At 42.7% G+C, this 12497-nt stretch overlaps 1 protein-coding gene across 1 annotated transcript; it reads right to left on the bottom strand.

Moving 5' to 3' along the window:
- Window positions 1-1316: 1316 nt before the first annotated feature.
- On the bottom strand, window positions 1317-7772 carry angptl4 (angiopoietin-like 4). The gene is made up of 7 exons (XM_062404817.1): window positions 7120-7772; window positions 6275-6385; window positions 6079-6163; window positions 3518-3631; window positions 3280-3375; window positions 2752-3036; window positions 1317-2657 (listed from the first exon to the last, which is right to left on the bottom strand). The coding sequence occupies exons 1-7, from the start codon at window positions 7645-7647 to the stop codon at window positions 2473-2475; spliced, it is 1404 nt and encodes a 467-aa protein (XP_062260801.1). The 5' UTR covers window positions 7648-7772; the 3' UTR covers window positions 1317-2472.
- Between the last annotated feature and the right edge of the window lie 4725 nt (window positions 7773-12497).

Genomic DNA, 12497 nt, shown 5'->3' with positions numbered 1-12497 from the left:
CATCTAACTTTTCTTTTCAAGTCACTTTATGCATCTGCTCCTCCATTTTTATGGCCATAAGTTTTACTTTGCCACGTTTTGACAACTTCTTTCGTTGTACAGTAGAAGTTTTTTTTATGTGCAAATTATTAGATCTTGTAAACTGTGATTCTTGTTTTAAATTCAACCTTCTAACAGTATGAGTACAGCTGAAACAGTAAATTAACAGATTTTGTCATTAAGTCTTTTCACGATTTCAGCTTTTCAAATGTGAGATCCTGTTTATTTTAAATAACGTAAAGGTCCAGACAATTGGCTTGTATTATGAAGGAGCCACATTGGGCTATTGTGAAATTTTTTAAATAGCCCAGTCTTAACCAACTGTAGCAGTACGGACTATGTGGGCTGTACAAATAAAATGTATGCTTAAAACACGAGCAATAATCGGTGCAGTAGTTGGAGCGTTTTCTGTGAGTGTGTCGCCTAATGCGCTTTTGGTTGTTCTCTGCAGGTCTCAAGTTCTGGGTGCTGCAGCATGCTATAGCCGACCTTGGAGGTCAGATGAGATCAAACCTCATCAGATCAGCTGTTACAGAGGTTGATCCTAAACCACTTGTCAGTGCTTTGAGGATCACTTCGGATGAAGCATTAACAGTAAGCCCAACACGGAGGGAGAAAGTGGTGAGCTGAAAATTCAAAGTGACACCTTAAAGCCACTGCTTCTATAATATGACCAAGCTGGTAAAGTCATTACGATCTGCCACGTGTGGCTCAATAAAATGTGGAGGCTAGAATAGTTCTACTCAGCGTGATGGGACCTGAAGTCAGGTCCCGAAGAAAATCTCTGCATCAAGAAAAGTTCAGTGGATAAATACCAAAAAAAAAAAAATTGGGGGAATAATTAGCTTGTATTTGATTCCTCCATCAAGGGCCCACAGTTACCTGATATTCAAATAAACTGCACCAAATTTCACATTCTCATAGATATCAGTTCATTATATATGGCTGATCTATTTCAAACAAACATATGCCTGGATCTGCCCTGAAAGTTAATGGCTCATTCCACCATATATTTAAATAAAATAAAAACAGTAGTTTTTTAAATCCTGCTAAAAGATATAGTTACAACAATGAAAACACAGCCTCCTTGGCTGAAGTAAAAATGCATCTGAAAATGGGCCTATCCACTCAATTGACTGCAGTTGTGGTTATATTTTCTCCACATGTTTGTATAATGATATTTTTGTGAAATATTTGTGATTTAGTTATTTTATCATGTAACTATAATATGTGAAGGTACTACTTTAAGTGGCACATAATACACAGACAAATAGCAATATTAGTTTAAATCAATTTTATTGGCTCATTTTGGCCAAACGATTGGTATTTCTCTTAAAAAAACAATCTTACATCTGTTAAACACATAAAATATAAATTACAAACAGGCAGCACCAGAAATATATATATATATATTGATTCTTTACAATAATTTAAATAAGAAAATGGGACCTCTAAAACAACAGACTCTCAAGTAACGACAAAACGGATAGAGTCACGACAGGAAAACAGGAACATTTACATTTCTGAAAAACACAGACGACATTTCTGCGTACACTATTTACATAACCATGCCTTCTCCTCTTTAAAGCAGTCAATATGACTTGACATCACCTAAATCTCCACAGAAAAGTTTAAGACAGTGAAGAAAATGCGTATTTCGAAGCAGGATGTACAAAAGGCTGGAATGGGTCTCAGTGCCCCGTGTTCTGCTTTCTGATGTCTTAACCCACTCTCTGCATCATAATCCTAGTTTACAGTGATTCTATAACTTAACATAATGCTTTGAAAACACTAATCTCATCCTCCTCGTGAGGAAAATGACGCTTTGTTTGAATTAAGTCACCTTTTGGTCCGCACCATTGGGTTTAAAAGGCTCACTTAACTGGCCTGTATTTCACTCCTACGTGAATCCTCTACAAAATAAGAGCAGAGCAGACACTGTTTACTTGCTCTGAAGACACATTCAAACTCAACAGCGGTCTACACAGCTCTGGTGACGAGTCGCGACATGTTGGAGATGTTCTGTGGCTGACAGCACAGTAGACAGGCCTAGGCTCGCCCTGAAGCTCTCCTGACTAGGGGCCCGTGCCAACAGATTGAGTCAACCACAATGGTTGAATGGTAGAATGATAGAAATGCAATTTGTCTGTGGCTTTAGTTGCAGGGCAGGAATCTGCTTGTCTCTCAGAGAAAAGAGCAATGGAAACGTGGAACTCCCTAATAGTGGGTTCTCTTTGCTTCTATTTTGAGGACCTTGGATCTGGTATGTTAAGTCTTCCTCACTGGGACACAACCAGGGAAATGGAAAACCTCTATCTCACCAACCAAGCACCAAGAAAGGAAAGAACAGTCCAAAATTGACTTCTTTCCTCTCTCCCCCCGCCCCCCATCGTATCTGTGTCTTGACCTTTTCTCATTGTCTCTTGCTACTCTTTATGACTTGTTCTCAATCGCAGCGGGGGCGATCATAATCATGCTGGTCTTCAGGGGATAGTAGCGGCCTCTCCAGGTCTTCCAGAAGATGCCCTGCTTCCTCTGGTGTCGCTGCTTGGGAGGAGGACTCTGGAAGTATCTACCGTTGAGGTTGGAGCGACCACAGTTACTGAACCACCAACCACCTGTAAAGACAAGGAAGAATATCACGTTAGATTCTGCCATTAAGCCCAAACCAATAGAGTGGTTTTGTCAGTGTGATTATTATTTGCAACTCACCAGAAAGGTGCTTGGCGCAGTTGAGGTCGTTTTTCTGGTCGTTGTCTTGGTCACTGGTGGAGAAAGGTAGGCCACTGGTGGCATCTGTCCCCAGGGAAGTCTCCAAGGTACTGAAAGTGCCAACCTCCAGAGTCTGGAGTGTGTACTTTGTTTCCTCTCCTCCCAGACGGAAGGGCAGGCGGACGGATGCCAAGTCATCACCCCAGTCGGAGAGCTTGATGTTGAGGATGTAGCCGCCATCTTTAGCGATGGTGTGGATCTTTTCAAGACCCAACCAGAACTCTCCTGGAGAAGACAAAGAAAGGTAGAGGGAGTTAGAAAAACTGTTCTCAGCCGAGGTACTGTCTCCTACTTCCGTTTTTCAAGCTGATCTATGATTAGGTGCATTTGGGAGGCCGCCTCCTGCCTCTTGATTCCCTGGCTCTAAATACTGTTATGCTGCCTGAACTAATCCGGCCCTGGCCCGGCCAGCTAGCACCTGGCAGGTTTAGGTAGGGACAGTGGCGACAAAGTGAAAAGAGCATTTACCATTCAGGTTGCCAAAGCCTTTCTGATAGGCGTGCCATTGCTGGTCAAAGTCCACTGAGCCGTCTTGGCGTCTTTGGATCACCGTCCATCCGCCATCTAGTTAGAAATACAAAAAGAGGTGGATCAGAAAAGGTCTTATTGGTCAAAACAAACAGAGACTTCATGTCAGAGTAGTTAGTGAATCTTGACCAAGCACTCCATCACAAAACAAAATCGGCAAAAGTTAAACTCCACGTACCGGCTGTCATCTCACAGAAGACTTTAAAGGGCTCTGCGTTGATTGGCTTGACGGTGTAGACCCCGCTGGTGGTCTCTCCTCTGAGGAACAGCTCATGGCAGTCTGAGGCCACCTCTACAAGAGAAACAGAGGGAAACAACTCAACGTTAAGACCAACAGCTCCAGTATCACTGCAACAAGTCTAAACAGCATGATTACCTTTCACCTACGCTGCTGGGAAGGCTATTTATACATGACATATTGAACTCATGTATTTTTCTTAAGCTTCACAACCCTGAACTTTGGGCTGTTACTGTGAAACACAGAAGTATGTTATGTTAAAGGGGCTTTCCTAAATCAGAGCTTCTTTACTCTACCCAGCTTTCATACTGTTTGTAGGTCTGTCATCATAGGGAACCTCTCAGCGGCAGGTTTCTTTGCCCCTGTGAGAGCGAGAGTGTTTTGAAAATAAGACTATCGCTGCATGTGAGCGTATCTGCGAGTCTGGAGATATGAACGTGCAGCCGAAAGAACCTTTGACCCAGCCTCAACAACAGAGAGAGTGAGTGGGAATGGCTGTATTGTGTATAAATATGACCCTTCTCCCAGTTACAAAGCAGAATTCCCTCTTTTACAGCTGCTTGGTGCTCCAATCTATTGAGTTGCACACTACTACGCTTTAACACCCCTCTCAGAGTCCACCCCCCCTCTTGCCTCGGCACTCAGCACGCCTCCTTCATGTGCGCCTCAGCCAGTCAGGGATGCAGGCGTGCATGGCTGCTGCATGCACAGCGAGTGATCAGGGGGTAATGGGGCGGAGGGGGGCGGCTGCTGTAAAGGGTGAATCGGAGACAGCAGGAATACAAAGCAGGCAACTCCAACTGAAGCTGTCATGTGGATCATGTGGCTGAAGACTAATAGCACCCCTCTAGTAATCCCTATCTCATCATGGATGGCATTGTCACATGATATATTTACACAATGAAAACTCTAATGATTCAAATTATTCTTCTCATTGTTTGCTGAATATTCGCCTGGTTATTGTTTCAGCTTCAGGTTTCCCAGTATGTGTGGGATGACCTCTCCTCTAGGGGTATGAACTTTTATGGCTGCAGTCAGCCTCGGGGGTTAGAGGTTCTCCTGAACTTTGGCACACTTCTTTTTTCCTTACAATAGGGAAAAGGAGGAGATCGGAGCTGGAGGTGAGGAGTTTGCATGAAGGGATGGGGGAGGAGAGGAGAGGAGATGATGACCGAAGTGGAGGAGGGGGATGTCTGACTCCCTGACAGATCTAGGGGAAAGGTTGCTCATTCTTGCAGGCTCCTCAAATGTTTGTTTTACACAAAGGGGGTGGATGTCTGTAAAAGCAGTGGGTGGAGGGGTCTTCAAAACAATGACATATATCTGTACAAAGTTCACAGATAAATTTAGACCACCTTTCCTCAATCCCCGCTGTTTCCCCCTGATTTTCTTGGCTCAGGCACAAGGGCAATAATCTGAGGGAACATTGCATGCAAGATTTCTTCAAAGCCTTCTCTGTTTCCTGGCTCCCCCCCCCACACACAAACCAAAGAAATGATCAGTGTGAGTAATCCCATTGAGCTGTGTGACCCTGGCTGAACACTCCCAGAGACTCGTGAACTTTCCCCCAGTTGAAACCTCGCCAGAGGAACCTGTTCCTTTTTCTTCATTCCTTAAAATCCTGCTGATGTCAGAGCTCTGAGGTATAATTGTGATTGGCTGGCTGAACTCAACTGTTGCCTCAGCCCTGTTCACCTTTCACCTACTTCTCATCTGTGGCCACCAGAACCAGGGATGCAAGTTAAATATCACTCTGGTTCATTATTATAGTGTACTTGTTCATCCTCCTCATCGTGTGTGAAGACTGAACCTTCCTAGGGTGACACCAAACAACTGTGGCTGTCTCTCAGCTCTTGCACATTTGGTTTGCATGCAGTCTGGTACAGTCTGGATGAAAGAAGTCATTGTGACCACTGGTCCAGTCGCAGTTCACTTCAGATGGGAGCAGCAGCTGCTTGGCGTGGCTGCACGCTGTGGGCATCATTTACCGCCTCTTACAATTACTGTACGCCACAGTGAGAAGGGCACAAGCAAAATAGAGACTTACTCTGTCAGTGTTTATGTCCCATTTTAGATTCTCCACTGCTGTTTATCCCAATGGATTCATTTGAAATTAATCTATAAAGTATGTTATGTTTCTTTGGCCTAATTCATTTTTTATCCAACTTATCTTCACTTGCTTTACACGTGTTATTGTGTTAATGTTATCCTGAATTAACTGAACAATGTAATTGGGATTTTAAGAGCTCAAAGACACAGCGTTGGCCTACGTGCCATAAGTCCACCAGTTGATGGTGGCCTCTTACTGGCATCATGCTGAGCAGAGGAGCGTGTCCCAAATTGAGTCAGTTCCTTGATTTTAATTGCCAGTGATTTAAGCTTCTTTAAGGCCTTAAACTTAACAGATGGTCTGCCACATTTGGCGTCACTTTTGTCCAGTCGACTTAAGACGGTGTCAACAGGGGATTTCAGACGCTTCAAAGCTTCCTGGCTTTACTTACCAACTGGTGAGTCGCCTTGCTCCACGATGCCACTGCGCTCTGTGTTGCTGCTCCTTGGGGAGGGTCTCTGCTTTGATTGCTGGATCTGTAAAAAATAAGTTATGAATCAGTGATGAAAATAATAAAAATACGTGGCAAAACTTGCTTAGATGTGAGATGGGGACATGTTGGTGTGCTGGTTGTAACGCATGCTCACATGACTCTGCAGGGTCCTTATCCGCACATTCTGCTTGTCAAGCTTCTCCTGTTGAAGTCTGATCCTCTCCATCAGGTCATCAATGCGTCTGTTCTGAGCCTCCAGCATCAGCTGACAGAGAAATAAAACACAGGTACCAATTTAGAGTATTTTTTTAACTTTATTCCAAACTGTGCCTGTGCATAAAATCATGGCACAGTAACTTTTACAAGGGAAGCACCAGACATTCACATTCTTCTATGACGAGCATTTGTCCTTTCCAGCCGGCTGTGGTGTGATTATGTAACTCCCTCACAGCGCGGGATTTTCCACCCCACTATAAAGCCTTTCAGGATCACATACTGCTTTGTAAAGGTTGAGCTTCCAAAAGAGCACAACCAGTATCGTTCCACTGTGTGTCATAAGGCTGAATATTCTGCAGGTTGTAAAAATGTGACAGCTGTGTAAACTTATTCACACCTTGTTGTAGCTGTGTGCGTGCAGATTCCTTTGTCTGGCAGCCTTTACTGTTCCCCTACATGTACTGCACATGCTTCCTCCATGCTGAGCAGGCTTGTTAACCAACCCCCCTCCACTTCACTACACCCACCACTCACTCACACGCTGTACACTTGCCTACGCATGCTGTACTTCATTTACTTGAAGAATACTTCAGCAATGCAACAACAATAATTACTTTAGGAGGCTTTAGGGTTATATTTTGTAAAAAGAATACTTTGCACATGGTGGAAAGGGTCATTTACAGCCAAACTGACCAATGTAACTACTCCTATTCTAACATATTTCTGCCTTCTTAATCAAATTATCTTCATCAACACCCAAAGACAGAAAACTTCTATTCTCACCTGGATGTTGTGAGCATCACTCTTGTTCTTGGCACCGGCATTAGTGCCAGACAGCCCTGGCTCTCCCTGCAGCATGCTGTCCACCTTCTCCTCCAGCCGGTTCATCCTCTCGCTCATCGTCCTCCTCTCCTGCTGCATCTCCTCCGCTTTCTCCCTAAGCTCGGCGGTGACGTTCAGCAGCTGCCCCTCTCTGTCCTCCAGCCCCCGGGCTTGAACCTTCAGGGCATCCCCCTCCACACGCAGCTTCTGGCTTTCCTTCCCCAGCTCGGCCACCGTGCGATTGAAGACCTTCAGCTTGGTGGAAATGTCCCTCATCTGGACTTTGGTTTTGTCCACATGCTCCTTCAGGCCCTGGCCCAGTTGCAGCAGGCCATGGGCGATGACATTCACGTCATCCCACGCTGCGTACTGTACACGCTTCTCCTTTGCAGCACTGCCGGATGCTGAGCCGCCTTTCTTCTCCAAAGGGAAACCTGTGGCCATGAGCACCACCAGGCAGAGAGTTAGAGTTGCAAGTGTCGTCTTCATTTCTCCTCTTGTCCTGATGTTGACGTCTTGCTGTGAAATGTGGGTTCTTGTTGCAGAGGTGTGCAGTGTCCTGCTCCTGTCTTGGTGAGTTGGATGAGTTCAGGGCTCAGGCTCCTGTCTGAACAGCCACAGCACCACAGTTATATAGTTTCACAGCTCTCAACTCTGAGCCGCCTGCGATTGGCTAGCCGCAGAGAGGGAGGGGTGCAGTTAATCTCAGGTTTCTGTCCCTCCTCCACCTCCCTGTTAACTGTTCATGTTAGAGGCAGAGGAGGGACATGATATAACAAAAAGATTGTCTTTTATCTCTGCACTGTGGTAGAGGGACATTATCTCAGGAGGAAACTGGGGATTTGATATCCCCACCAGGGAAACAACTCCTATTGTTGAATTAACACTATGTTTCATTCCTGAAAAAGCCAGCTAATCCATTCATCTGCTCAAGAACATCCCAGAAGTGGTTGATAGTGATATCAGAACCATGATAATTCCTCATAAAAATAGAATGGGTCTGTTTGTAAAGTTAATTATATTCATTGTCTGTGCAAAGCATGGTAATGCAATTTTTAAAATATATATACATTGATGGGTCAAAATAAATTTACTCTGCTGGATTATGAAAGTAAAAGTGGTGAATGTCAATCTGGGCCACCCACGCTGAAAGATGACTGCCCCGACCTTAAGTGAACTTGTCACCATTTGAGTCTCTGCTTCATGTCAGTATTTCACACTGTCATAAAGTGTTTTCCATGTCCTGTAACCTCCCTCCATTATATCAGTTATTCAGTCTCTTACTTGTCTCCCTGCCTCTCAGGATCACTTGCTGTCGTGTACTTTGTAGGTTAGTTTAGTGCAATTCAAATTCATTTTTTTCAAGAAATCTGGATCTTATTTTTTTTACATAACTGATAAAGAATTCAGGCAGAATTAGGAAACATGACTGTATCTGCAACACAAAAAGTCTATTTAGGTATTCAGTAGATACTGTTATATAAATGATATGGCTTTAAAAACAGATATTTGACTGAATCTGTTATGATTAAATATTTTTTTTTATCCCTAATTTCTCTGAAACATTCAATCGTTGGCCTTCACAACAGTCCAATAACCTTAAAAATCAAAAATTGCACTCCATTCAACAAAACACTCTTCAAAGCCCAGAGAGGCAGCTATTGTGGAACAAACACTAATTATCACTTCTTTGATACCTCAAGGAATGAATGAAGTCACGCCGGGCACGTCAGGGAGAGGAACATAGCAGCTATTTGGCCTGAGGTGCTTGCTCCTCAGCAATGATTCGTTCTGTGAGGACTGTGAGAATTAGGGGAAAGTTCACAGCACAGAGAATGCCCTGATCATGGGCCGTAGTTTTTTTTTTTTTTTCAACAAGACGAGATCCCAGGCCATACGTGATCCGGGCCACACCACAAAGAAGGCGCTGGTTTAACCCTCTCCTGTCTGCAGCCAAGACTAAGTAGGTGAAAGGTAACTGGGAGACTGCTGACGGTGCTGAGGGTATTACAGCCCTCACCTAAGTGTCTGGAATGTAACAAACATGCATTGTGTCTCCTCAAAGCCTCAGCAGAGAGGAGGTTTCCACATGGATGACAAAAATCGGCCGGGTTACAGTTAAAAATAGTAAAAAACTGTTTTTTATTCTTCAATGTTGAGTGATGCTGAGGTCAATACGGACATATTGTCTTTGTTCAAATGGACAAACCTGTGTTCCTTCATATCCTTTCAGCTACATCAGGATTAACCCCGAATTAGAAGGAATTTTTTCCAAAGGTAAAGGAAGCAGAACCTTGGCAAATGGAAAAGACAATAGCTGAGTCTAATGACTGTGTGCTATCGTCATGTACAAGTGAACAACTTACGTGCCTTATAACATTCTCCTGGGACATCAGAGCAATTGGCAGGGATGTGAGTGGGGTGTACAGTGATGACGTGAAAGATGAACTGCAGGTCTTTGTTTTTCTTGGCCTTGCGGGCCGATCTCTGCATCATATAAGGCTTAAGGATGCTTGTTTCTTTATCTAAATGCAAATTCAACATCCCCCTGATGTACAATTTTTGGTAAATGTGGCTGAGTGTGGTGGTTGAGATCAATTCCAGCTGTGCAGGAAAATGGAACATTTTGATAGATCTCAATGTTGAAGTGTGACATCAAATGACTCGCACTTGTGTCAGTCATAGCCTTCCAGATAATTTCATCATAATATAATTGTGGAGGAAACATTACTGTCTTACTCGGTCAAATGTAGTAATACAACATTGCGTTATCTGTAAAAGTGCTGCATTCAAAATTTGAATTAATGTACATTAGTTTGATAAACAATTGTGTCAACATTAGGCTCCTTATTAAGTAGTATAATCTATTTCAGAGGAAATATATGATATTGGATTAAACTAAACTAAACCTGTGCCAAGGTCTTCACCCCTGTTAGTTTTTTGGTCAATTAGAAGGACAGATTTTCATGAAACTTAGTGGAAGGATGTGGTGTGGGTCGGGGAAGAACCCATTTCCCTTTGGTGTGGATCAGGCACATGGGGCTGATCCAGAAATGTCTTTAACACTGCGTAGATTGGCCAATTTTCAACCCCAGATACCAATACTTTATGGATCTGGATTTTAGAAATCAGGTTTATTTATAATTGTGTGAAATTAGGTGCAGCTCTGATTGAATCATGTTGTGAGGAAGCATTTTAGTATAATCAAATAAGTACAAAATTATCCCACTGGATAAAGTATCATAAATTATATCAAAATGTAGTGAGTACAATTTAGAGTAAAGTGCAGTAGAATTACCTCTAAATTGTACTTAGGATAAATGTGTTATTTTCCACCACTAAATTCCATCCTGAAACGACTGCAACCAGTTCAGACAAGAAGAACCAGCAGACTTATCATCAGGTTGTCACTAGACATAATATACTAATTTCAGACCAAACGGTTTCAACAAATATCTGTTTTATTTGTTTAATATCTGCCATGATGTTCACTGTTGGCAGGAATCAGTCCTGTCATTTATACTTTTAAAACCACAGTCATATGTTACTGATCACCACCAGATCCTCGGCCCATCACAGCTGCTTATTCAATTTCCCCAAAATGTCCGCTCCCATGTTCAGCCGGCATGCTAACCTTTTACCCAGATTCCAAACACAGAACATCTGTAAATCCCAGTGCCGCCCCCAGACTTAGTCATGTACGAGAGGATGGAAAGAGAGAGAGGAAGTCAAAAAAAAAACAGGTGCTGGATCCTGTTAGAGCAGTTAACCTCTGGTTCCCATGGATAAACTTTAATCTGAGATTTGTTTCCATTTTATATTTTATTAGGGGTTTGATGTCTTTAATATTTTCTGCTTTTTCCACTTGTGTTAGCCAGAAATACATATCTGAATTTATTTAATTGATTTAAACACAAAAATAAAGATGAAGACCAGCTTTCAAACTAAAGTAAATTGTGAGGAACACAAACTACATACATTTTCACTTCACATGCTCCTGTTCAGACTGATGAGATCTCAGCAAATACCTAATACTAGACTAAGGATCTCAGTTTGACACGCATTCTTTAAGAAACGCCAATGGATGTGTCACACCTCTTAGTCAGTGAGGGGGCAACCACATATCATCTGACTGATGTTCCTCATTTCTTACATCATGAGATATTCATGAGCAGCAGACCTGCAGTGACCTTTTTATCTGTCTGCCCATCCACAGGGGTTCAGGGCTGGTGAACGCAGCTCATGTCTTGTGCTATGATTGAGTAGTAAAATGAGGCGCGAGGTAAAGGTAGATGATAAGCAGGGGCAAGTCGGATGATGCTGCTGGTTAGGTGCAGCACAATCATAAATCATATATATAAACACAGATTCATATTTTGATAGGGGTGTGGTGAGGAATGTACAGGTTGTTAGATTTATTGAATTTGCTCTATACCCTCTGGTTCTTAGTATATGATCCCTTACAGTAGTTTGTTCTCCAAAGTGGAGAGAAAAAAGGATTTGTATGACCTCACATCCCATCCTACCTGACCAACATGCCAAATGTAAAACATTAAAAGAGAAAAAACAGTCCTTATTATTATACATCTGATTTTGAAATGAAGGTGACAAGAGAAAATCAATATTAACAATGATAAAAATAATGAGAAGAAGCAAAAACCAAAAGGAAACGAGTGAACGAAAAGAGAGAGAAAGTGGAAAAGGAACGATTAAGAATTATACATAAGTGTATTAGGTTTGGCTCAGGGAGTATCTTAAAGTAAACAGTTGCCCTATTTGTTTTGCCTTTTTATTACTGGACAGTATTTGTCTTCTGTATCCAATAACATACCTCATCAAACACCAGTGTTACAATGTGCTAGATAGATTTCTCCTGTCTCAAATGCCTATCTACAGTTTGACATATTCACTAACCTCATCAAAGTGTCACTAGTATCATTAATGTAAGTGTCCAGATGATTCAGCCTGCACAGTGCGGATACCCTCATGGTGGTAAACCTTAATGGAATGTGTCCCTAATTAATGTCATCAGTTTAGATTGTGCTTCTGCTGCCAACGTACAAGTTTGAAACTCAAATATTTTCCTCTCTCCACTCAGAGGGATTCACATCACCTTTAGAAACAAGTGACCTTTTAAACTATGATTTCTCCTCATCATGGGAGATGAATAACATTTTTCAGTAGGGACAGACAAACCTGCTGACCGACGCACGTGTCCTCATTTACACACTCCTGCACCACACGGACGTGCAGGGGAAAACGTTTCCCCTGAACCCATTTTACACTTCTCACTGTGTGTTGAGAACAGCAGACAGCCAGGTGAAACACACTACTGCCTC

The sequence above is a fragment of the Platichthys flesus genome, chromosome 14 (assembly GCF_949316205.1).
Source record: "Platichthys flesus chromosome 14, fPlaFle2.1, whole genome shotgun sequence".
Taxonomy (NCBI): Eukaryota; Metazoa; Chordata; class Actinopteri; order Pleuronectiformes; family Pleuronectidae; genus Platichthys; species Platichthys flesus.
This window is presented reverse-complemented; position numbering and strand designations above follow the sequence as displayed.